Consider the following 26,641-nt stretch of genomic DNA (forward strand, 5'->3'; position numbering starts at 1 on the left):
AAGGCAGGGTTCTGAAGTCCCAAGCTGCCAGGGAAAACGGGCTCAGAGGTAGTCTCAGCACATCAGGTGGCAGTCCCAAGGGGGTGTCTGTGACCCAAACCTGTCACAAGGGGCGATCACGGCCCCCTGGGGATTGGGGAGTGGCTGGGGAGAGTGGAGATCCCGACCCCCTGGGGAGAGGGGAGATCCCAGCCCCCGGGGATTGGGGAGTGGCTGGGGAGAGGGGAGATCCCACCCCCTGGGAATTGGGGAGCAGCTGGGGAGATCCCGGCCCCTGGGGATTGGGGAGCGGCACTAGCTCTGCTCTGGCGCTGACAGGCTGGGATCCCGGGAGGAGTCGGGGGCGCTGGCGGCCGGTCCGTCCCTCCTGGGCGGAGCTCTCTTCTCCCCTGCTGCAGACTGTGGGCGCCCGGGAACCAGATTGGAGCAAGCCGGAGCCGGAGCGCGGCGGCCGCGGAGCATGGAGCGGGCAGCGCCCTGAGTCCCTTCCCCGGCGGCAGGCGGCAGCATGAGCTTCTCGCGGCCCCTGCGGCGCTCCGTGAGCCTGAGCCAAGCCCGGACCCTGCGGCTGGTGGTGCTGGGACAGGGCGCCGTGGGCAAAACAGGTAGGGACCCTGCCCGTCGCGCGCCCGGGGGCCTCTGACCCTCCGCCCTGCAGGGCAGCCCCAGCCGCCTCGCCAGGCAACTTCCCCGCTTCCTCCCGGCTTTGCCGGACGGCGGAAGCGAGAAGCAGGCGGGGGAACGGCTCAGGCTGCCTGTGTCCAGCCGCGAGCGCCCTGCCTGCGAGGCTGCATGGACCGAGATGCCGGACACGGGCTTTAGATCAGCGCCCCCGGGGGCCCTGGGCAGTCAGGCTCCCCCTGGCGCCCCAGCAGGGATTTCCCCATCCCTGGTGCTGTCAGGTTTGCCAAGTGGGTGCACTTTGTAACCCCACCCTTCATGTTTTACACAACACCTTCCCGCCAAAGCCCCAGCCCAACCCAGCAGGTGTGTTATGGGCTTCCCCTGCAGACACGTGCGCTGCGGGCGTGAATAGATCACTTCCCCCACGCCTGAAATGTTGCCGATCAGATGCTTCCCATTGCCGTCCGAAACAGGAAAAGAAACGGCCTCTGTAAGGGGGTAGGCAGGTAGTCCTGGCTTCTAAAATCGGCCTTTGCAAAGGACAGTGGACTGGAGATTGCTGGACTGGAGGCAATAAACACAAGAGTTCTCATAGGTGGAGGTGCTGAGCTTCCACTGACTCCAATTGGAGTTGCTGGGGGCTCAGTGCTTCTGGGAATCGTACCCAAAGGATTTTTGGCTCATGTCACCACCCGCCTGCAGAAATGCTCCCTGTAGATCAGCTGGGCTTAGACTTTTCAGTCAGTGTCCTATATCTTCTAGCCATATGAAAGCCACTTTTGGGGAAAACAATGTAAATGCCAGGTTTAAACTCCATCAGTTACTCTGAATTTCCTGCCTGTATTTTGTAAATTAAAGCAAGCAAGCTATTAACATCCTTTAGAAGTTTGGGGGGGGGGGGAGTAAAAGTTGAATGACTTACACTGCACTTTTAAGTGACTTTTTAAAAGCTGAAGTTTGGGTAGGTTTGGGAACTGAAAGGCAGTGTGGTCTAGTAGATAGAGCACTGGTCTGGGAGTCAGGGACCTGGGTTCTTCTAATCCTTGTTCTATCGCTGAACTGCTGTGACTTTAAACAAGTCACTCGCTTTCCTCCACTCGCATCTGTCCGTCTTGTCTGTTTAGATTGTAAACTATTTTGGGGCAGTGGGGGGGGGGGGCGGCAAAGACCATCTTCTACTATGTGTTTGTACAGCACCTAGCACAATAGGCTGAGATCCTGTAGAGCAGGGGTGGGCAAACTTTTTGGCCCAAGGGCCACATTGGGGAATAGAAATTGTATGGCGGGCCATGAACGTTCACAAAATTGGGGTTGGGTGCGGGCTCTGGGGTGGGGCTGTGGATGAGAGATTTGGGGTGCAGGAGGGTGCTCTGGGCTGCGATTGAGGGGTTTGGAGAGAAGGAGGGGAATCAGGGCTTGGGCAGGGTGTTGGGGCGTGGGGAGAGGCACAGGGGTGCAGGCTCTGAGTGGCACTTACCTCAAGCAGCTCCCGGAAGCAGCGGCATGTCCCCTCTCTGCCTCCTACACGGAGGTACAGCCAGGCAGCTCTGCACGCTGCCTTGTCCACAGGGACTGCCCCTGCAGCTCCCATTGGAGCACCGGAGGGGGCCATTGGAGCGCATAGGAGCTGGAGCGGGGCCACGCCGCGGCTTTCAGGAGTGGTGTGGTGCAGCCCTTGACCCTGCGCCCCGGCTGGAGCGGGGCAGAGCTGCATGGTGCGGCTTGTGGGCCGGCTTAATCTGGCCCGCAGGCCATAGTTTGCCCACCCCTGCTGTAGGGGCTTCTGTAATACTACTAATAATGGGAGATACAAGTTTACTCTGTTACAGTCATACTTTATCTCTGTTAATAGGGGGCAGTGGTGTTGGTGGTTGAAATGCAAATTTCCACAGTAAACTCCAGGAAAGTATTGTGGTCATTTGGGGGTGGGGGAGAGAGATGGCAAGTTTTAAAGAACACTTCCCCACCATTTATTTGCCCACTCCAGAAATACTCATGCATCCGATGAAGTGGGCTGTAGCCCACGAAAGCTTATGCTCAAATAAATTTGTTAGTCTCTAAGGTCCCACAAGGACTCCTCGTTCTTTTTGCTGATACAGACTAACACGGTTACCACTCTGAAACCTATCTACACATATGGTATCCCTGTCTGGTTCACAACACAGACTGGCTGCAGATGCTCTGTTAGTTGTGCATTTCCACTGAATGTATTTCTTTGTAAACTGGTGAATTCCTTCCTTTCATGTCAATGAAAAATCACATTTTTTTCGTTGTTTAAAAGGAAGTGAAATTAACTCTTGAAGTTAACATTTTAACTTAGGTTTATGATTTTTTTTTTTAATTTGGCATATAAACATGAAAAGATCACCAAGCCCAGGCTCTAGGGGCTATGGAAAGAGAATTAAAAATGCAATCCAACTAAGGCAAGAAACAAAAACCCAACAGCAGTTGCAAAGCAACAGCCTTTTTCCACAGAGAAAAGAAGGCAAATCACAACACCTCCATTTCAGCTCCTGTAAAATCTTAACCTCTCCCACCAAATAAATACACCCATACACCTTCCTAGATAGACAGATTTTGCAGCAGGTTTCAAAAGTCAACACCATAGGCTATTTTAGCCAGGAAAAGGAATGAATACCAAATTGGAGGGAACCCCTCATAGGAAAACATCCTGCCAGCAGCTCCTAGTATGGGGTACAGTTGCAACAAAGACAGCACCTGAATATGGCTCTGACATGGGTGTGTTAAGTGTCAAAAGCCCTGAACTCACAAGTTTCATGTGGGCAGAGCCTGCTGGGACTCCGCGTAGGTGCAGGGATCCTCCTGCGCCCAGCTGCTTGTAGAATCAGGACCTACGTGTGGTATCCTGGCCAGGATTGAGTAATTGGAAGTGGGAAGAGCAGATGGAACAGTAAATGATACAGTCACATGAACTGTTTCATGCAGAAGAATGCTGGTATGAAAACCCCGCAAACCAACAGCTAGTCAATATCATAACCTCGAAGCTGAACATATATGGTTCTCTCATGCATTTTAATAACTCATCAGCCATAACATATCAGAAAAGCATTGCAGAGAGAACACGTTTTGATTAACCAGATGCCAGGGAATTTCAGGCCACCCCTTGTTATAATTAAGGTGGTGGTTCCTGTTTTCCATTTTAATTGATCCTAGAAAGAATTATTTCCATCTATAAAATGACCGTGGAGTTTTATTTTTTTTGTTTATTTTAAAAGCTCAAAGTGGACTAATGCACTTGAAAGGTTAATGGCTTTTGGCCTTGTCTGCACTGAGGATTTGCCCTGATTGCAGCCATCACTGGCCAGCCACCTGCCTAGCAGCAGCAGTGCAAACCAAGATTATGTCTACACTGCAGCTGGGAGTGAACCTCTCAGCCTGAGAACACAGGCTTGAGGCTTGCACAAACATGGTAAAAATAGCTGCGTGGAGGTTGTGGCATTGGCGGAGGCTTGGACTAACTATCCGAGCTTGGACCCACCCTGCCGCTGGGGCCAAGCCCCGGTGACTAGTGCAGGCCTCTGCTGGTGCTGCAGCGTCCACACTGCTTTTCCTAGCATGATTGCGCGAGGCTCACTAACACAAGCCTGTCTGCCCAGGCTAGGAGACTTGCTCACAGCGGCAGTGTAGACATACCTTTCCAGTGCTGCGCCTATAAACCACGATTTGCAGTGATGTAGCTTAGCTCAGTTTCAAGTAGGGAGTGAACTGTATTGGTGCAAATTATGGCTTCTAGTGGCTTTGCATGTTTACATTATGGCTCTGTGTCAGTTCAGCTACACCAGTGGGTGAAATCCCCTGTGAAGTCTAGACTTCACTCCTGATGCTTTTGTCTGTACACTGTGCTATTGCCATAGCATGTTAAAATAAGTCAGTCTCCACAATGACACTAACATCTGGATTACTTTTTAGCTTTAAAATACAGGTCACAAGAGTGAATAATTAGCTGGGTAGTATCCCTAAAGAGCGTAGGCATGGGGGTGAGGGGAGAAGTGTCTCCCATTGCTTGCCTTTGAATAGTTATTTTGAAACATTGCTTGGACAAAGCCAAATCTTAGAAGTCTGACGGAATTTCATACTTATTGGAAGGTGAATTCTGGTGCTTGATTCATACTTTGGACTATGCCGTTGTTCAACTCTCAGCTTTCACAGTTCTAGTATATTAGCAGAGCTCCACAGTTATATTTATATCCCAGTGTTCACCGACCAGTAAGATCACCTACTGCCCTGTGTTTGAGGGTTAAAACATAGAAATGTTTGATGACAGCTCAGGTAGACTATGTATTATTATTATTTATTTACTTTTGTATTGCAGAAGCATTTTGAGGGCCCAGCTGAGATCTAGGCCTCATTGTACTAGGCGCTGTACTGAGAGACCGTCCGTGCCCTGAATATTTTATAATCTAAAAATGGGCAAGACTCACAAAAGAAATATTATCCCCATTTTGCAGATAAGGAACTGAGGCACAGACTCAGTGACTTGCCCTAGGTCATAGAGGAAATAAAGCAGTGCTGGGATTTGAAGCCAGGGCTCTGAGTCCCATGCTTTCCTCTCTTGTTTTGATTTAAACGTTCCCCTGGATTGTTTTTAACTCGCACATTGGCTCATTGTGTTAGTGCATGAAAACCAGAGTGAGTAGTTTTCATTATCCAAACTGAAAAAGATGTAAAAGCTAAACAGGCACCACAAATGAGGAAAAATGAATTCCAGAGACAAGGTGGGTGAAGCAATATCTTTTATTGCACCAGCTTCTGTTGGTGAACGAGATGACTTTTCAAGCTGCACAGAGCTCTTCATCGGCCCTATATAGCTCAAAAGCTTGTCTCGTTCGCCAATAGAAACTGGTCCAATAAAAGATATTACCTCACCCACCTTGTCTCTCATATCCTGGGATCAACATGGCTACAACGCTGCAAATGAAAAATGAATTCGATTCTTTTTTTTTTTTTAATCCCCTTGGTTTCAATCATCTGAAGTGCTGCTACGATCAGCTCTGCTCCACGTCTCCTCTCCCGCAGTCTGATTTGTAACTTGACAGCATTGTCCTGTTAATGATCCTTTTGGAATCAGACAGTTAAATTAGAGGTCAGGTTTAGAGAGCTATCAGGGACACTCTCTGTGAATCCCTTCCACATGCAGTAGCAATTAAAATCTTGAGAGATGGCGAAGGGTACGTTTGCAGAAGGAAAGTAACCCACTCCTTGAAAATAATTTAACTGCCAATCCTTTGATGTGGTTGACTGGAAATCCTCAACAGGTGTCAGTGCTAGCAGCAAAACACTGTGACCAGGACAAAACCATGTTCAAAGCCATTGCAGGAAGGGTGGCAGGGACCAGCTGTATCTGGATCCGAATAGCATCAAAGTTGAGCAGCTTTGGTTCAGGCTTATCTGTAGTTTAGAGGTTTGGATATTGAACGACATAAGTCACCTGTAAAAGCTTATAAATCCAGAATATCCAAATCCTTTAATGAGTGTTTGCTTCCCCCTCGCCCCCTGCCGCGTATCTTCTGCTGTCTAATTTTGACACTAGCCAGTGTAATCACATCATATTTCACATGAAGGTTCTGTTTATAAAGGATTCATAAGTGATTAAGAGATGTCAGAAGCATGTTGCAGCAGACTTGAGTAACGTGATATAGAGAGCTATATGCACATTGGTAGGTGGCATTATAGGTGGTTGTAAAGTGTCATTACAAGCAACCTATTGGTTTCTATAGCAATCAGTTAACAATTTATTAAAACATCTGTGAATAATTTATTAACCATTTATAAATGGAACCTTAATATAAAGTGTGACCTTGCCCACTTTTTAAACCCCCCTCTCTGAAAGGTCACTTATGTACAAGATGAACAAAAAAGGTCTTAATGTTGTCACGCCTCTCTGCCCTCATCCACTTCCTTGTATTGGCAACGTCTGTTGTGCTCTTGTACCCAAGCCAATTTTTAATCAATTTAATTGGTTCTCCGTCTTAATAAAGTACCGTGTGTTGCAGCTTTGGGAGACTGCCTAGAGCGTGCTACAGTATCAGGTGCTTCCTAGGAATCAGGTTTGATTTGTTCCGCTGTCTTACCCTTTCTCTGACAAATCAATAATGTCCTTAAAGATGAAAATAAATACCTGCTGCAGGATCCAGCTCTTAGCGAGCCCTGTTGGGCAGTTTTATTAAGCTACAGTGTATTTCTGCGTATTGTGTCTCTCGTCAATAATTACAACGCAGGGAAAATGAAACTAGAGACCTGTAAGACTCCTTGGATTTTTCCCCTTATTATTTAATAAATGAGAGAGTCATTGTGGCAGATAACTTTTCTGGGGATTCCATAAACTTGTGTTATTAAAATTATTAAAAATGTGTATCAGAACACTTACTGCGTAGTAAAGATATACCAGGGACTAACAGGCTGGTTTACAGTTCACGCTGGTGTAAGGCGACATTGCATCTTATCCGCCATCTGGTTTGGAGTCACTATTGATTTTGTGATGTGATACTCTCAGTATGGAAACAGGCATTGCATGGATAGGTGGTGAGATTTGAGTTGTAGACTTGGCAGATTGTATCTGTCTTATAAATAAAATAATTGAAGATATGCAGCAAATAGGATTGCCACCTGTCCAGGCTTTCCCAGAATCGTCCCTCTTTTGAGGTAGTTTTCCTGGGAAATCTATAAGTTGTGTTGTCACCTGTCCCAGTTTTTCCAGGATTGTCCCTCATTTGAGGTAACTGTCCTGGATGAAATGGTTTGGTTGTCCCGCTTTTTTGTGGAAGGTGGAAACCCTAGTAGCAAAAGAGAAATGATCTTGCAAATTGTGCCAAGAAAATGCGTCTTATCAATAAATCGAAGACCCAAATTATGAAAATTAATTTACCTACCAATTATTTTATCTGCTTGGAAAACTGTTAAGAAATTTACTTATCTGGGTAGCCTCATACACAATACTGGTGATTGTGTTTGATGTAAAGTCCAGAACAGGTAAAGCAAGTACTTTATTTCAAAAATTCCCTATAGCAGTGTTTCCCAAACTTGGGATGCCGCTTGTGTAGGGAAAGCCCCTGGCGGGCCGGGCCGGTTTGTTTACCTGCCCCGTCCGCAGGTTCGGCCGATCGCGGCTCCCAGTGGCCGCGGTTTGCTGCTCCAGGCCAATGGGAGCTGCTGGAAGCGGCGGCCAGCACGTCCCTCGGCCCGTGCCGCTTCCAGCAGCTCCCATTGGCCTGGAGCAGCGAACCGCGGCCAGTGGGAGCCGTGATCGGCCGGACCTGCGGACGCGGCAGGTAAACAAACCGGCCCGGCCCGCCAGGGGCTTTCCCTACACAAGCAGCATCCCAAGTTTGGGAAACACTGCCCTATAGTATGGAAGTCCAGTGTGATTTGCAAAAATACTTAACTAAGATCTTTAGAAGCAACTTCCTAAGTGTCCTGATATATGGACTAGAGTCCTGGAAAAATAATAGGTCCATCCAATGCAAACTGAACAATTTTTAATGCAGGTGTCTGCATAGAGTATTCAAAGTAAAATGGACTGATAGAATAAGGGCTTGTCTAAACGAACGCTCAATTCATGGCAACCTGGGGTGCAAATCTATGTTGCACTAACCGGCTGCGCACTGTGTCCATGTGGACCCTGCTGCTACACACTAAAAGTTCCCTAGTGCAGTGGTCTCAGAAAAGGTTGCGAACCACTGCTCTAGTGCACTTTATTGTTTCAAAGCAGGAGTCCATTTCTCATCCCTGGATAAAGTGAAACCCTTTTCCCTCCCAAGAGCTCCAGCATGGCTCCTTCCTTATCAGCTGGAATGTTGTTGGTGTTCTGAGCGCGGTATGATGTGTGCCCAACTTTTAGGGCACGCTCCTGTTCCATTGAAACCAATGGGAGTGTTGCCATTGAATAGTATGGGAGCAGGAGCAGACCCTTATTTCTCTCTGAGTCCAGACAAGGTAGAATCAGGGCCATTTAAAAATCCTTTTTGTGTTTGCTCAGTCACTTCCCAGCTGCATTGTTCTTTCTGGTTCAGTGACCCATAATTCCTGATTCATGTGGCTCTTTCACCGTGGGAAATCTGTCTAACTGTATTCCCTAATGGCTGGAGCACACAGTTTCTGCTCCATCCGTGCTTTAACCACCGCCTTCTTTCACCAACAAGACCCCACCCACCTCCTCTGCATGGCTGCCTGTGTCCACTACACCACCTACATTCTTGACCTTAGTGCCCTGGTAATTATCGTTTCCCAGATGGAGCGAGTCTCTAGTGTCCCACTTAACTTTCTATACCTTCTGCCTCTGGCTGTCTGTGTTTCTGTGCTGAACTCTCTGTATTTGTACAGCTAGTAGCAAGTCAATACTTCTTGAACCTCCACTTTGTGCGTCCTCCCTCATTACCCATAAAGCACACAATCACGATCATTTCTTCCACATGGGCATGTGCTTTGCCTAGTTCTTGTGTGTAACGTGGCATGTAGATTCCTCCTCCCCTGCCCTCTCAGTGGTTTCCAGCTCCTGGCAGAAGGGAAGCCCTCCACCCTGCATCATATTGTCTCTCCACCCTGATGTTCAGGTTTCTATTCTATCTGCTCTTCTGTTCCCTGCTAAACAATGAACCAGTGAACCTCACCTTTCTGTTCTTGGCCTCCCCTGTGGAGTATTCAACTGATTTCTTTAACCTTACCCACCACCAGCAGCTTTCCCCTATCAGCGTGAACCCTGACCTCATCTTGTTGCATCCTTAGTAAGGCATTTCTGGGACTCCACTAATTACCAACTGGCTGTGTCTCTGAAATACCTCCTTCCCAGCACTTTGAACTTGTCCTCAACCTCTCCATTACCATGGATAAGCTGTCAAAGCAGGATCTCCTCTGTATTCCAGAACAGGACTCCAGAGCAGCTGAAATAGAGCCAGCCCAGAGTCCAGCCACAGTGCATGCTAGGACAGGGCCATATGGGACTTTGATGCTTTTGTGTAGACCTTCAGCCAAGCTGGAGATGTTCAGTAAACTGCTAGTTCTTTACCTTGATACTCAGTCTTGATGTATTAACTTTTAATGTTTCTAGTAACCTGTCACACAGCCATTAGTTTGACTATAATCTGTGATTAGCTCACACCTTGTCTTCCCTCATCAGAGCTTCCCTCCCGGTGATGTGATGTCCTGCACCTGGAAAACTCTTGCATTTGAATTCATGACAACACACCCCTTCCCTCCCATCTGCAAACCAATCCCTAAGAACCTCCTCTCCTGTTCTCTGAGATTTCTGGGGAGCTGTTTACTCGTCACTGCATTTATCAGGCACCCTGGAACTAGTAAAATAGAGATTCAGTGTAAAAGCTGTCTAGCTAGATCTCCCTTGGAGTCACTGGGAGCAATGCTAGGCCAATGCTGAGTGCTTCTGAAAATCCCACCCTAAATGGGCATTTTTTTCTACTGTACCCTTAATGACCCCTAGTCTAGCTGCCCACTGTACCCCCCTTTTGTACTCTAGGCATAGATCAGGGGTCGGCAACCTACAGCACACGTGCCAAACACGGCGTACGAGCCGATTCTGAATGGCACGCTGCCTGCCGGTGAGAGGAGGAGGGGCGGAGGGGCTGGAAAGCGCCACGCTGGGGGAAGAAGCAGGGGAGGAGGGAAGCTTGGCTGCGGCAGGACCAAGCTCCTGCCTCCTGCCCCGGCAGGGGAGAGCGGTGGGGGGGGGGGGGTCCCGGCCCCCCGCCCCACTCAGCCCCCCCGCCCACCGCTCTTCCCTGCGGGGGCAGGAGGCAGAAGCTTGGTCCTGCGGCAGCCAAGTTTCCCTCCTCTCCCGCGTTTTCCCACAGCTTGGTGCATTCCGGCCCCTCTGCCCCTCCTCCTCCCTCTCCCTGCCGGGATGGCCCTTGCGAGGGGGAGGGGGAGTGGAGCAGAGCCGAGCTGCAGGCTGCACACAGCTCCGTAGAGGAGGCAGAGAGAGGTAGGGATGGGCCCGGGGGAAGGGGGTGGAACAGGGCATATCCCTCCCGGCCCCCTGCCATGAGCCGCTCAGGGCAGGGGGCTGGGAGCACCCCCACGAGCCGAGCACCCCAGCCCTCTGCCCTGCACCCCCATACCCCCAGCCTTCTACCCTGCACCCCCCACACTCCCCAGCCCTCTGCCCTGACCTCGAGTCGCCCCCAACACCCAGCCTTCTGCCCTGCACCCCCATACCCCCAGCCTTCTGCCCTGCACCTCCACATCCCCCCCAGCCCTCTGCCCTGACCTCGAGTCCCCCCCACACCCAGCCTTCTGCCCTGAACCCCCCCCACACCCAGCCTTTTGCCCTGAACCTCCACCCACCGCCAGCCCTCTGCCCTGAGCCCCCCCACACCCAGCCTTCTGCCCTGAACCCCCCCCACACCCAGCCTTTTGCCCTGAACCTCCACCCACCGCCAGCCCTCTGCCCTGAGCCCCCCCACAACCAGCCTTCTGCCCTGCATCGCCACCCCCCCCAGCCCTCTGCCCTGAGCCCCCCCACACCCAGCCTTCTGCCCTGCACCGCCACACACCCCCAGCCCTCTGCCCTGACCTTGAGTTGCCCCCCAACACCCAGCCTTCTGCCCTGCACTGCCACACACCCCCAGCCCTCTGCCCTGACCTTGAGTTGCCCCCCAACACCCAGCCTTCTGCCCTGCACCTCCACACACACCCCAGCCCTCTGCCCTGACCTCAAGTCGCCCTGCTCAGCCCACTGCAAGCCTAGGTGAACAGAACCCCAGGCTGGCAGTGGGCTGAGCAGGCTGGCGGCGTAAGATCAGCATTTTAATTTAATTTTAAAGGAAGCTTCTTAAACATTTTGAAAACCTTGTTTACTTTACATACAACAATAGTTTAGTTATATAATATAGACTTAGAGAGAGAGACCTTCTAAAAAACGTTAACATGTATTACCGGCACGCAAAACCTTAAATTAAAGAGAATAAATGAAGACTCGGCACACCACTTCTGAAAGGTTGCCTATCCCTGGCATAGATGTTTGCCTTCCCATCACATGGAAGAGTGATTGCCATCTGCTGGCTGTTTGATGCACTCAGTCAAGTTCCTAGTAGACAGGAATCAACATTGCAGTAGAAACACTGAGATGATAGACATCTCTTGAGTGTCCATGTCCAGTCAACCTTTGGACTCTATAGTAAACTGCGCTCTCACAGCTTATCCTTCCAGGTCAGGGAAGAGGAACATTGGTAGGGTGGGGTGGAAAAGCTTGCTCAGCTGCTGCCCCTGCCCCTGTGCTATGGCGAAAGGCAGAGTTTGACTCTTCAGCACTGCAATTGCTCACTTTTTACAAAGAGCCTTTCCTCCTTCCCAAATGCTCCTGGACTGTAGCCAACTGAGCCTCCTCGATCCGTGTAAGCAGGTGAGCAAGGGTCTGGTTCTCCCCACCGCTGGAGAGGGCATTTCTCTAGGAATCTCCAGAGGACATCTGCCTCACCCGGAGACTAGCCTTGTTACCTAGTAACCCATTGCAGCCAACTCTGAAGAGGCATTTATTTAGTTCCCAGCCCGCTGTACTTCACCTTTACAAGCCTGTCATTTCACTTGGGTGGCCTCCCTCGAGGATTATTCCTTTCTCGAGGCTGCTTTGGGGTTAGTCTGGCTTGCTCAGAGCAAATGTGGAAGATACGACACAAGCCAGTACTTTTCCATGGCAGAGGAAGGGAGAAAGGGGCATATGCAATGCTTAATTTGTGCCAGGGTTTGTCAGGGCTGAGCCCTGGCACCTCTGGGCTTGGCAGTTCATAGCCAGGCACCTCTGGGCTTGGCAGTTCATAGCCAGGCACCTCCGGGCTTGCTGCGTCAGTTATGAATATAAAAAAATTGCTTGAGCCCTGGCACCTCTTTCATTACAAATTTAAGCACTAGGCAGATGCAGTGTTGGGATGGAACTACTGGCCCAGCACTCTAGCATTAGGCTTTGTCCTGGTTCAATTGAGCATTAAATTGGACACAAAGGATTTGGGCCTCCTGCCCCCGTGGTGCAGGGAGATTGGATGCTTGGATAGAATGGTTTAATTGTGTACATTCCTCTTCTGTGGCTGTTCCCACCCAACGCCCTTGACTGAACGATTTGATCTCTGTTACTGCTTCCGGGCCTGCCTGATTGGGAAATACAAAAGGGAAAAAAGACATTTTCACAGCCACCATCCAGTTATTTGTGAAGGGCTAAAGCAAACTCCCCCTGGGGGCCTACGTAGCATTTTGGGGTGAGCAGGAGCAAGCCTCCCAGCCTGGGTCCACAGGCTCGGGCTAGCGGGGTTGGGGTTGATGCTCTAAAGAAAGCTGTGCAGATAGTGCTTTGAAGGTGCAGCTCGCGCTGGAGCTTGGCCTCTGAAGCCTAGGTAGGGAAGGGTCGTGCTAAAGCAACATCCCTGCCCTATGCCGGGGATAGACATTCCCAGGCATAAATGCAGCATATGTGTGGCATGTGAGGGGTAAGTGACAGCAAACGAGAGTGAGGAGAAAGGGTCTGGGCTACATTTCAAGCTGTTCCTTGTATTGGCCCTTCTGTCTTGCTCTTCCCCACCCTCCACTACGTTCTCAAACGTAAATATTCTTTAATAGTCGTTTTGTTGTACGTCTCATTTTAAAAGGATACTGCTGAGTATAGGTAGAACCTAGCTTTGAACTATCTTCCCCCCCTTTGTTTGCCAAGCTCCTCTAATTTCCTAAATAAAACACAAATGTGGTGGTGCCGTCTTATTTTACAACTATTGTGGTGCTGAGCCTTTGACCTATTGAATGTGAATATACAAGATGATACAATTTGCGTTTGATATATTTAACTTGAGACTAAAACGTGCAATAAACAGTATTGGAAATTCATCAGATTGCTCCAGGAAGGGCGGGATATCTGCACAGTTATGTCATCTAGGCTGATGTGATACATCAAGATCCCTCTGTCCTGCCAAAGCGTAAGCACATGCTGAACTTCATGCGCAATAAATAGCCCTACTGAAGTCACTTGGGCTACTCACTGTGCATAAAGTTAAGCACATGCAGGATCGGGGCCACAAAGCACTGTTTGCAAGTATCACACATACAGAAAAGCATATTGGATTACGATGACCTGTATTTTAGAGTGCTCACCAGAATAGTCTCTGACTGCTTCTACATTATATGCTCTTGTTCAGTCGCAAAGTATAAGATTCAGGGCAGGAGTTTTTGTGTGAAATTCTGTGTTATGCAAGAGGTCAACTAGATTGCTCGTAATGGTCTGTTCTGGTCTTAAAAATCTGTGGGTGAAAACCTCTCTCCATTGAAATCAATGTGACTCCTCAGGGTTAGCTGTGAAATGTTATTTTAAAATGTGACATGCACTATTGGACCGGGTGTTGAAATAGCAAGCATGTGAAATTGCTGACAAGCAAAAGCTCTGGGTCTCTGTGATCTCTCTGCTCTTAGGGAACTTGTCAAATGCCACTGTACTGCTGTATATTGACTCAGGTTCATTTTCTGTTGATATTGCATCTGGGTGTGAGGGAAATATTTGTGCACAAATGCAAGGGTTAAGAGAAGCACTATGAAGCACCCCATAAATACATTTCTGACTGAAATCAATAGGATTGCCCAGGGTGTAAGTTAGGCCAGAATTTAGTCCATCTGTGTTGTTGTGTGGTTAGATACTTTCAATAGATTTTAAGGCCAGAAAAGACCGTTATGATCATCCAATCTGACTTTCTGAATTGCACGAGCTATGGAATTATACCCAGGGACTCCTGCATTCAGCCCAGCAATCTGCGATTGAACTAGAGCATATCCTTTAGAGAGACATCTGACCTCTGCTCTGGGGATCTGTGTTTGTAAAGCGGCTCCTGTATAAAAACAACTTTGGGCAATGCCGACTCAGTTCTCATCCACCACTCAGGAGAACAGACTGTTGGCTATATTGTGAACTTCTCTGTTGGAAGCAGCTAGGCTACCTCTTAGGCCAGGTCTACACTAACCCCCCCACTTCGGACTAAGGTACGCAAATTCAGCTACGTTATTAACGTAGCTGAATTCGAAGTACCTTAGTCTGAAGTTACCGCGGTCCAGACGCGGCAGGAAGGCTCCCCCGTCGATGCTGCGTACTCCGCTCGCCGAGCTGGAGTACCAGCGTCGAAGGCGAGCACTTCCGGGATCGATCCGGGGCACTTCCGGGATCGATCCGGGATCGATTTATCGCGTCTTAACCAGACGCGATAAATCGAACTCAGAAAACCGATTGCTTACATCCGGACCCGGATGTAAGTGAAGACGTACCCTTAGTTCTAGTTAGTTCCTCTGGTAATCAGGGTGCAGAGAGGCCCAGTCAGGCTGTCTCTGCTCTTCTGTTCACACACTGGCAAGTCCCGACTTTGGATTTGGGCAGAGAACTGCTTGCTGGTCAATGTAAAGTTACCCTCAGATCCTTTCCAGTCTGTCTACTGTAAGTCTTGCAGTTTTCAGCCTTCAAACTCCCAGCATACTGGAAGTAGGTCTTGGCCAATCTGCCATTTTAATATGCTCTCCCCTGCCCCATAGCTTTTCAGGTGGCAGCGTTGTCAGGTGCGGGAGAGAGACTTTGTTTTCTATTTGTTTGTTACACAATGTTTATTGAGGCTCATGGTTACGCTTTGGAGTAGCTTCTTCAGAGATCCTGACTGGCTCACAACCTAGGTACTAGTATACCTGGTTGGGATCAAAAACCTCCTCCCACTGCCTGTGCAGTGCCCAGCAGGGCATGCCGCCATCAGCCTGTGCTCCGGATTGGAGGGTGTCCTCACTCCAGAGAGGAGCAAACTCATCAGAGCCCTCCTGTCTCAGTTAATCAGTGTTTTACTGAGTTTGCTTTGTTGATCACAACTGACTTTGGGGGGGGGGGGGGGGGGGCTGTTTTGTTTTTCTCCAATGCAGCTCTAACTGTGAGATTCATCACCAAGAGATTCATTGGGGATTATGACCCTACTCTAGGTAAGCAAGTATTTAATAATATTATTATTATTTATTTGTGTTACGGTGGGGCTGAGGGACTCCATCGCGCTAGATGCTGTACAAAGAATAGTAACTGCTCTATTAAATATAAGCTTAGTAATCCGGAAGCAGTTTGGCCTCGGGGTTGTTTTTTGGGGAGAGAGGCTTTCGGCGCACAGAGCCAAAAGGGCCGAGTGATTTCCAATGCCCTCATATTTGGGTGTGTCCAATCTGAGCACCCTCCTTCTGAAAATCAGGCCCACTGAATGGTGTGTCAGGTTGGGCACCCAAAAACCACTAGTCACTGTAAATGTAGGTCATTCTGTTGAGTCCATGTTATTCACTGGACAGTGTTTTCATGTGCAAGTGTGGGGGTTTTTTGGTGGGTGGGGGGTGTCCTGGAAATTTCTCTGCCTTGCTGCATTTCATTGAAGAAATGGCTGATCCCTAGTGGAAAACTCAGATCAAACAACCTTGCTAATTCCCTGTCCGTCCTGTACTTTCTTGAGTTTGCTTCCCACGTTTGTTAAGACTAGAGATGTTTAGTACAAAAGTAAATTTGTTTTCCTTTGGGAGTTCCCCTCTGCCTGCTGCTTATTCCCTTGCTTGGAGTTGCTCTCTGTAACGTTACCAAATATTTAAACAGTGCTGTAAATATACCTGGTGCTGCGGAAAATGTGGCTGGTTCCCTGCCCCAAAGAGCTTACAATCCAAATAAGACAGGAGAAACGGGGCAGAAGGGGGTCAGTGTGCCTGAAAGTCTGAGACTTAGAGAAAGGAATAGGGGAGAAAGGGAAATGAGGAGGACTGGGAAGAACACCGGAACCTAGGGGGATTGGGAGCAGAGGTGTAAGTGGGGGTGAGATTTAACAAAGCTTAAAGGTGAGGATGAAGTGGAGTTTTGTGCAGAACCAATGGAGGGATTCAGGGACAGGAGCAGGTGGGCTGGGAGGGAAGATGGCTTTAGCAGCTGTGTGAACAGACTTGGGCAGCCAGAGGAAAAGGTTACAGTCACTGGGGCAGGGTCAAAGACTCAACAGCTGCGATGTCACAAACCAGAAAATGACACCAACAAATGGGAAATAATGCTCAGCCTTGATAGCACTTGACAGACATTAATTAACATCCACAACACCCTGTCACAAGGTACGTAGGCAAGTATTATCCCAATGATCAATGGCAGAAGCAGGAATAGCATTCAAAGCCAAGATTTTCAAACCTTGGCACCTAAAGGTAGACCCCTAAATCTGTAGTCTCCCAAGTAAGAGCCTGATTTTTAAAAGTCCCAAGTATCCAGCAGCTCCCATGACACTTGTGTTCCTAAGTCCACCCTGTGATCCATCCACTGGACCATGCTGTCTCTTGGAATCAGAAGCAAGAAGATATAGACTCTGGAGGGGCAAATATCCTGTTTTCATACACATATTTCTATTAATAAAGAATGGGGAAGAGAAATCCTGGAGATAGCTCTCTCTCTCTCTTCCTTTCCTCCCCCCCCCCCCCCCCCCCCCCCCCCCCCGAGTTGTTGCTAAGCAAGATGTTGTGGGATTTATTTCCTGGAGATATTAGTGAGGCTTTAAGCATTTCACTCCATATTTTATGTCGAAAAACCAGTGCAGATACAAGCATCAGTGCAACTTTTATCTCTTGTTTAGAAAAGCAAGATCTCCTCCTATCCTATTTGTGTGTAATATGAGCCGGAATGTAGGCAAGCTAGAGGGTGTGGATTAGCAGCGCCAGTGGGGCTGAACAGCAGTATTAAAATAAATTATTTTTAAAAATAGCTTGAAAGGACTCTTATAGCTTTTAAGTCCCTCTTTGTTGGCAATGAAATCGCCCTCATTCTCTTCCTATCCCTTTTGTTCCTAGCAGTCTGTAACCACTGATCACTGCTGTCTCTCCCACCCTTGCATTGCCAATGGCACAAAGTCTGCTGATGTGGCTTGGATTTTTTTTCTTTACTTCCTTGTCTGTGTCCCTGGCTCAATGGCCTTGCATATGAGGCCAGGGCCACGTGTGGGGCTAGTTTGGGGCAGATGGGATCCATCTCCAGAAGAAGAAGCACCACAGGAATCTCACATGGATGGTTCAACTTTCCATTTGCTGAAAATGGAAAAAACAATCAGTGCAGATAGCTCTCCCACTGCGATCCCAAGCTGCACCAGTCCTTGCAGAAAAATTACCCAGAATGCAGCACACCAGGGAGGAGTGCCGGGAATTCCGGGACCCATACCCAGAAGGTGGCATATCACAACCAATACAAAACAGTGCTACTCTGGATGTAAGGCAAAACCTTCCAACAGTGCTGCACTTACAGTGTAGACTAGGGTGACCAGACAGCAAGTGTGAAAAATCAGGACGGGGGTGGGAGGTAATAGGCGCCTAGATAAGACAAAGCCCCAAAAAATCAGGACTGTCCCTATAAAATCGGGACATCTGGTCACCCTAGTGTAGACAAACGCAATAGGAGTTAGATCAATTGGATTATAGACACACATTGATATTACTCTCTAATGTAGTCAGGGCTTTTGGGGGCGAGGGCATTGACAGGTGGGCATAAAGGAATGAGATTTGAATGAGATGCTTCTGTGCTCCCATGGCTGTTACTGAAGATACCTGTGTTTGTTGAAATAAGAGCTTTTCTCCCTTAAGTGCCAGGGCTGCTTGATCCTGTAGTGGCATCACTGTCCTGTTTTTGTGGCATTACAGTTGGTTGTCACGGAATTAGCTGTGACAACAGAAATCTAGCCTTTTGACTTCCCCGCAGGACGGGGCAAAGGGTTGGGGGCAAAGGTGCGTTGCAAGAGAGAAAACAGTCTTTAAAACACAGATTTCTTTGACAAATAGGAAAAGGAGCTAGGAAAGTATTGCCAAAACACATGCCACACAAACAGATTTATGTATAAAAAGATTGTACAGGATATGCAAGTCCCTTCCTCTGACCCAGCACGCTCTGTTATCACCTTCTAGATCTCAGACAACAGAGGGATGCCCTTGGGTGAAGATGAACTAATAAGACTTGTCAGAACCTGCTTATGCTAAACTCAGGGGAGGTTTGGGTGTTTGATATGAGAACCATGTGTGGAAGGAAAAATGGCAGCTTTTTGCACTGTTCACTTCTGTGTGTCATGTTTTCTTTACTGAGAAGGCTGCGCTCTGACAGTGTTTCCTTTAGGAGAGGTCCTGACCCTGTTCCCTTTTGAAGTCACTGGCAAAGTCCCCATTAGCTTTGGGGGCACCAAGAGTGGGCTCAGAGTCTGCCTGTTCAGTTTGGTGCATCAAGCAGTTACTGTGTCATGGGCAGGCTGATAACTCTTTTCAGTGAGCAGAGAATTTCTGAGTCCCCCTTTTGTGTCATCTGTGCCTTCTCATTTAGCTCTTCACCTGACTGTGCGGAGTGGAATCCACCCATGCTCTGTGCAGGGATCAGGGAGTTCTCATGCATCTTTATTTCCTACAGAAATGATTTATAGACACACGGCTGCCATCGACGGGGAGATGGTGCACTTTGAGATTCTCGACACAGCAGGACAGGTACGGTCACGGTCACCGCTTAATGGGCAATCGATGTCAGAAAATACTAACCAGAAATGGTCCCAAGGGTGGAGCATTGTCTTTTCAGTCTGTGGTGGTGGTGTTGGCCCCATGCGTGCGTTAGGACAGATGGATCGCAGCTGGGAATGTGCTGCAGCTGCCCTGAGAGGTAGTCGGTGCACATCTCTGTGTTACGAGGCTTAACCAGTTAGTGTTGGCACTTGCTGGACGGTCACTTGAACAGTCCCAGCAAAGGCCATCTGACAGCAGCAGACCAGGGTGGCAGGGAGGGGCACTGACTGGAACAGCGTAGGAAGCCAGCACCAGTGGAAGAAGAGATTTGAAAGCAGCACTTATGCCAGACAGAGATCCAGGACTCTCTCCCATGTGTGAAATATTGAATGGTGAGGCTGTGACTCCATCTTGGGGCACGGGGGAGGGATGCACTGGGGGACTCCAGCTTTGCTTTTGTGCTTTCTGACCTCACCAGAACCCCTTGATGGGATTTCAGCCACATAATTCGTAGTTGCCCATTGATTCTCTCTTTCTCTCTTTTCTTTTGCTGCGTACAACACAGCCCCATTTTATCTGCAGTGTTTGGGAATATCCAATACCCACAGATGAAGAGAAGAGTGATCCCCTGTGCTGAGGGACACATAACCCCACTTTGGGTAGCCAGAGGCAGGCTACCTAAGACCAGCCTGTCTACATTTACCCAGATATACTTACCACTTTAACCCAACCTCCTGACCCCATTGGGCATTGCTGCTGTTTTTAACAGCATGCTGTAAATGTACATTGCACTTTACAGGACATACGAGAAGCCCCCGTCCCTGCCAGGCAACAGCTCAGCAGCAGCAGAGGTGAAGTTGAAAGGGCAGAGAGGGGGCCCTATGGCTGGCCAGTGGTGGAAGGCTGCTCTGAATACAGAGCAAAGGAAGGGGGGGGGGGGCCAGAGGGTGGGCAAAGGAGACCAAGGAGGCAGCAACACTAAGTGATTTTTGAGGAGTGCAGAGAGGAAGAGGAAATAGCAGTGGAGTTGTGGGCGGGAGTGAGATTATGCAGGGCCTTGAAGGGGAGGACAAGGACCTTGAACTCGATGTGGTAAAAGGCAGGAAGCCAGTGCAGGGGCTGGGGAGGAGGAAGGCGACGTGGTCAGAGCAGTGGGTGAGGAAGGTGGCTTGGGGCCTGACCCAAAGTCCCCAGACATGAAAGGGCGTCTTTCCAGTGACGTCAGTGGGCTTGGCTCAAGCCCTATAGCAGCAGTATTGTGGCTAGACTAGGGAGGATGAAAACACAAGCCACACATAGAGCTTGAGGGACCATGTGGCTACGGAGCTAGAGTAAACGCAGGCACCGAGAACACACACAGACTCTTTGATTTGCTAACGGCTGTGGAGGGTTGTTTGCGAGAGGCATGTTGCATCGTGATCATGTTTAGTTATTTCCTGTTAAGATGCCCAGCGGCTTTCTGGCGTGGCTGCCTGTAAATTAATTATTACTGCACAGTGGCCTGCTGCCAATCTGATGTCACAAGCTAAGCTGGGTCACACTGGGTCAGTGCTTAGATGATCAGCCTCCAATGACCACTCTGCAAGAGGTGATGTTGGTGGCCCCTCGGCCTCGAATCAGCACTGATACCCCAGAATGGTATTACAGGGCACTGTGCACTGTTGAGTTTTACCATTGACCCCAGTGGGAGCGAAAGCAGGAGGTGGTCCAATGCTGGTAAAACATTTTGAGCTCATTGCATTAAAAAGCTGCCTCGGGTGGTGATGCTGTGATTTCTGTTCTCCCCTCCCTAGGAGGAAGACTCCTTGCAGATCGAGGAGAAGATCAAGTGGGGCGACGGCTTTGCCGTGGTGTACTCTGTGACCGACCGGTGCAGCTTCGACGAGGTCATGAGGCTGTGCTTCCTCATCAACCACATCCACTCGAGCCCCAAGCGGAGCAGTGGGAGTGACCAGCCGCCCGTGGTGATTGTTGGCAACAAGAAGGACCTGCAGTTTGACCGGATGGTGTCTTGTGAGGATGGCGAGAACCTCTCCAAAGCCCTGAAGCATCCTTTCTACGAGATCTCCACCAGGGACAGCTACGACGAGACCGTGGTGGTGTTCAACACCCTGTATAATGAGCTGATGAGACAGGGGCACTTCTCCCCGGGCTCCTTCAAGAGGAGGGCCGTGTCTAAGCTGATGGAAAAGATTCCAAAGATGCATGCCAACTCCACCCTGAACTCTGGTGGCCGGAGCCTCAGCTTCAACTCCTTCAGGGACTACATACCGGAGTGAGCCCCCACGTGGGCAGGGTGTGGGAGAGAACAGTGCCCCGGAGCAGCCCGGATTGGCAATGGACAGGCTGCAGGCAGCTCACCTTCCCAGTCTAGAGAGCGCTGTATGTTGCAAGGGTGGGTCCTTTCAGGCATCTGTATTCCAGGAAGGTCACAGTGCAGATCTGTGCTGGCTTCCTACAGGGAATTAGCAAGAGGTGTGTGGCTCAGTGGGGTTGGTGCATCAGCCATTCACCTGTAAAGCCCAGGGGTTTACTTCCTTGCTTAGATTCAGCAGTGAAAACTCATTTGGGAGGGTCTCCCTCTTCCTCCCCATCCCCATTCTGTGCACATCACAAACTGCCACTGAATTTAACACAATTGGCAGGCTCTGCTCAGGAGAGGTTTGGGGGCACTGCAGGCTAGGACTGAGGTGCAGACTTGTGTGGGCGCCCAGACCATGGTTACCAGGGTCTGCTATAGGGCAAAATCGAGATGCATTGGTAGAATTGGCAGGAAGCTTGCACAGCACATGCTGTCATTCTGCCTGGCTATTGATCTCTCTGTTCCATGAACACAACATCCATAATTTAGGCCAAATAGCGTACGTTGGATTTGTCAAAGCAGGTCAGACCAAGGGTCCGGCCAGCCGTGTCTGCTGTCTCTACCGATGGCCAACACTGGATGCTGTGGTTATGTACAGCTGTTGGTGTATGGATGCCACTAGCCAGGAAAGTAGCCAGATCCCACTTCGGCAAACTTCTTCAAATTGTTTCCAGCATTCCCTGCCCCCACCCCATTTCCCACACTCACTTAGGACCTAATTCTGCACCCATCAAAATCAATGGCAAAGTTCTCATTGACTGCAGTGGTGCAGAATGAAGCCCTTAGTGCCTAGGAGATCACACCATTGTGACCCCACCAGCTCAGTTTGACTCTCAAAGACTTGCACGCAAACACTCAGCACTGAATGTTTCACTCCACCTGCAGCCTGCTCCCTTCAGCGTGCCACACAGATCCTCTGAGTGACTACTTTGGTGGGCATGGGGAGCCTACTGACACAGAGATCATGTGGCCGTATAGAGGAAAGAGCCTTATTTCTGACTGTCATAAATGTCTTAGATCAGGGGTCGGCAACCTTTCAGAAGTGGTGTGCCGAGTCTTCATTTATTCACTCTAATTTAAGGTTTCGCGTGCCAGTAATACATTTTAACGTTTTTAGAAGGTCTCTTTCTATAAGTCTTTAATATATAACTAAACTATTGTTGTACGTAAAGTAAACAAGGTTTTTAAAATGTTTAAGAAGCTTAAAATTTAAAATTAAATTAAAATGCAGAGCCCCCTGGACCGATGGCCAGGACCCGGGCAGTGTGAGTGCCACTGAAAATCAGCTCGCGTGCCGCCTTTGGCACACGTGCCATAGGTTGCCTACCCCTGTCTTAGATGTATGTCTCTAGCTCGGATGATGGAGAAACTATCAAAGGACCTTGTTTTCCCTCTTACAGCTCTCTAGACTTTTTTATTCATTTTTTTTTTTACTCTGAGGAAAATAAATCAAGTGAGAAAAGAAGAACAAAGTCTGTGTGAAAAGTGCCAGCCCCCAAATGGATTCAAAATTTAAAGGGGTGCCATCAGTTTAAAATTGGGTTGATTTCAAAATAGGAGTTAAAAGCAGTTTGGTGCCCTACCCCTGCCTACCCGGAGCTCTCCCTGCCAATCTGTGTGGTTTTTTCCATCCTATTTCTATGGTAGTGTTTACAATTTTTGTCTTTCTCATGGCTGTCTGAAAGATTCACAGAAACCGGGGAAACTGACTAGCAGCTATACAGGAAATCAGTGAAACAGACTATGCACAAAGTGAAATAACCTGAGAAGACCAACACTTTCCTGGAATCTCTTTCACATGGAGTGTTCTTAGGTGTCACTTGTAACAATAATAAGGGACAACTTTGAGACAGAAATGGGATTTTCAAGTTGGCAATATCCCTGTGAGAGTTGCATGATGGGAATCCAGCCGTCGCTCTCCACAGGGCTGGGGGCAAGGCATTCTGATAGTAAGGTGTGTGTGATTATGAGAGGAAGGATGGTCTAGTGGTTGGGGTGCTTGCCTAGGAGACCTAGGTTCAATGCTCTGCTCTGCTACAGACTGTGTGACTTTAAGCAAAAAGCTTAATCTCTCTGTGCCTCAGTGTCCCACCTGTGAAATGGGAATAATAGCACTTCCCTACCTCGCAGGGGTGATGTGAGGATGTTAAAGATGGTGAGATGCTCCTATGCCCCAGTAATGGGGGCCATATAAGTAGATAGATTTGATACATAAAATAGATTTGCTGGCTGTTCAGTGGCCTGTTTGAGCTGTTACAATCCCAACGTTACCGACTAATTACTAGTGACACCTCGACTATAGAAAGTGAATGTTCCCTCTGCTTTATTTTTCTGCATTTAAACTATAGCTGTCTCCCTTCCTGTCTGTCAGGCACTGACCGTGCAGCTTGTACCACAGAGAAATGTTTAAATGTAAAAGAGAAAACCACTTACAGTGGCATTGTATTAAAAATATGCCTATTAATCCCAGGTTTTGTGAAACCATTTTTGGTTTAAGCTACTTGAGAGAGTGTCCTTTAAATAGCACAGTAAATAACATCTTAGGTCAGGAAAGGCAAAGCTTTCAGATTTTGCTGTCCCACTTCAGCCTAAAAGAACCAGGCACATTTTAATGTGGGTCGGGTGGCTTGTGTTGGTTGCTGCACTCTTTGCTGAATCTCTGCATCTTGTGTTCTTTGTCTCACTTTGGGTCCTCCATCTCCTAGGGGAGGGGCATACAGGCTTCTTGCACATTCCTAATGAATCTAGCATTTGATTTAAATTTCCATATCACTTCTGATGAACAGAATATTTGTACAGGATCTGCAGCTAATGTCTCCAGACCTAGGCCTGTTAAGGGACTCTGTCAATCCAAGAGGATTTTTCATTTTAAGCACCATCTGTTCCCTGCTGAATTTTCTTAGAAGCCAGTATGTGTGTACTCTCCTCTACTGCCAGTCTCTGTAGAATGCATTTGAGTTACTGCACATCGCAAATCAAGGAGACGGCATTTCCAGTGAGACCCCTACTGAAATCTGTGCTAACAATCACCTGGTAACCACACTCATCGATCCTAGGAGCCAGTGAAATATTAATCTCTGTGGGGATTACTCCATCTTAATGGCATTGCTTTATAGCGTGGTTGAACAGTGAACAGAACACTAGACATCCAGTGGAAGAGGTTTCAGTGTATATGAGGAAGACCAAACATCTGGGCTGGTAATTCTAAATGTGGATTAAATGGAGCAGAGAGAGGAATCTGCTGATGCACAGAAGAACTGATTCTTTGTCTAGTTATTAATTGTCCCATCTTTGTAAAAGGTACCAGTTCAGACATGCTCATCAGGGAGCAAAATCTGCTGTTGCGGGCTGGGTGGAGAGATCTCTATGGTCCCTGCTGTGACGTACAGAATTTTTGTATCCTACTGACAAAACTGTTGTCTTCATGAACAAATGCCTCATTAGGGAGCAGACAGCCATAGACACGTGCTCGGCTTCCAGCTAGCAATATCTCTTCCAGTGTCTTCACACATGAGGGCTTTCAAAACATATTCCTGGCTTTCTAAATCATAGAAATTAGAGATTTGAGTCCCCTTCTGTCCTATCCCCCCCTGCGAGTATAGGACTGTTCCTTCCAGAATATAGCTTTGCTACGTGTGATGGATTTGCTAAAGATCTGTGATGTAAATAACATGACTTGCGTTTCTCTCAAAGAAATAACCCTAGTCGACTGTTGAACTGTACACTAGCTGCATTCCGTTATAATAAAACTCAACTTGAACAACTGTGTCTGGTTTGCTGGGTAAAGCTTTGGCCTTTGACAGCCTGGGTTCTAGTCTTTCTAAGGGACGGGCTTTACTTTGCATGCCTGCTGCTGAGACAATGTTCTTTGCTGTCTCTATCCAGGGATAGCATGGTGGTGGTTGCTCTCTAAATGTATGTTGTAATATCACACACAGCTCGTTTATTATAGAGCCGGAGCAGATGTCTCTTTGTTCTCGCTCCTCTAACCCAGAAATGGGCAGGTGTGAAATTCACCAGTGCCAACCCCACACCCAAGAAATCAATTCTTTTGGGATAATGTCTACTGGTTTTAATGTGTGATCCTGTTTCAGTTCTTCAGCAGAAGGTGAAAATTGCCCCAGCGTCCCTGGAGTGGACCATTCGGCAGTGCAGACAAAATAAGCCTTAATTTCTGCTGCTTTTACTTGTATAGGGTTTTCAGCAGACCAGATGACCCAGTTTGGTCATTCACACAGGGCTCTGTTCTTCTCTCATGATATGTTTGCAATTCTTGCTGCGTACATTCGCCTAGACGCAGCAGCCTGCAGAATTAGACACATCTGTCCTAGATCAGACCATTTGACTACCTAATCCAAGGGCGATACCAAGTTAGATTAAGAACCTGATATAGTACAGCAAATTCTCGGTTCCATCTGACAGGGGGAGCTACAGCGATTCCCCCACACTTCTAACTGCAATTATTGCAAGGCAAATAGGTATACAGTGAGATTTTGGGCAACTTGTATTACATTTGAACACAGTCAGGGTGTGAAAGGATTCACAGAGTCATTCTTGATGTGTGTACATTTGAAGTGGGAAAACCTCTCTCCATTCATTTTCACTGCTGTTAGGGCTCTAGGGCTTTGGATTAGAAGGCCCTTCCTGAAGCTCCATCAGGAGGTGAGAGATCCTGAGAGGACAGACATGAGAGAGTCATTCCTGCCTGCACCTTGCAAAGGAACAAGCCTCTAGTTAAACACACAGTGAAGAGACCGTATGACATTCCTGGGACACCCCCACTGTTAAATCAGTGCACAGTAATGCAGGCAAAGGACATGCTCATCTCACCTTTCACCATCCCCCTCTCAGGGAGCTGTGCCTTCCACCACGCCAAGCAGTCAGCATGTGAGAGACGCTAGCTTGGCAACGTTGATCCTTAGCGCACTGAAGCAGAGCTCCAGAACTCTGAGCCCTGAACGGCCGGGCTCCTCCACTTCTCTCTCTCCTGCCACAAAAACCATCTCCCATAACAAAACAACCCCCACCCACAAAGCGCCTGAAGATGTCCCTCCACCTGTCACCCAAGCCTCAGGCCTCCTACCTGCTGCTCGCGCCCAGTAGTCCTACCTCCTGACAGGTGCAGATGCTTATATATACCCCCTATATATGCCCTCTTAA

The 26,641-nt window shown here is 48.6% G+C and overlaps 1 protein-coding gene across 1 annotated transcript; it reads left to right on the forward strand.

The window, feature by feature from the left end:
• The first annotated feature begins 508 nt into the window (after positions 1–508).
• On the forward strand, positions 509–21,398 carry LOC135878743 (ras-related and estrogen-regulated growth inhibitor-like). Its single transcript, XM_065404479.1, has 4 exons — positions 509–605; positions 15,517–15,573; positions 19,034–19,107; positions 20,913–21,398. Exons 1-4 carry the CDS (start codon positions 509–511, stop codon positions 21,396–21,398), a joined length of 714 nt encoding a protein of 237 aa, XP_065260551.1.
• Positions 21,399–26,641: the final 5,243 nt, after the last annotated feature.

Source organism: Emys orbicularis, chromosome 4 (assembly GCF_028017835.1).
Source record: "Emys orbicularis isolate rEmyOrb1 chromosome 4, rEmyOrb1.hap1, whole genome shotgun sequence".
Classification (NCBI taxonomy): Eukaryota; Metazoa; Chordata; order Testudines; family Emydidae; genus Emys; species Emys orbicularis.

What these genes read in the sequence shown, in the direction of transcription:
- LOC135878743 (XM_065404479.1), top strand. Translation starts at nt 509, where the DNA reads ATGAGCTTCTCGCGGCCCCTGCGGCGCTCCGTGAGCCTGAGCCAAGCC. An exon ending in GGGCGCCGTGGGCAAAACAG is followed by an intron (nt 606 to 15,516) that starts GTAGGGACCCTG and finishes TCTCCAATGCAG; the next exon opens with CTCTAACTGTGAGATTCATC. An exon ending in TTCTCGACACAGCAGGACAG is followed by an intron (nt 19,108 to 20,912) that starts GTACGGTCACGG and finishes TCCCCTCCCTAG; the next exon opens with GAGGAAGACTCCTTGCAGAT.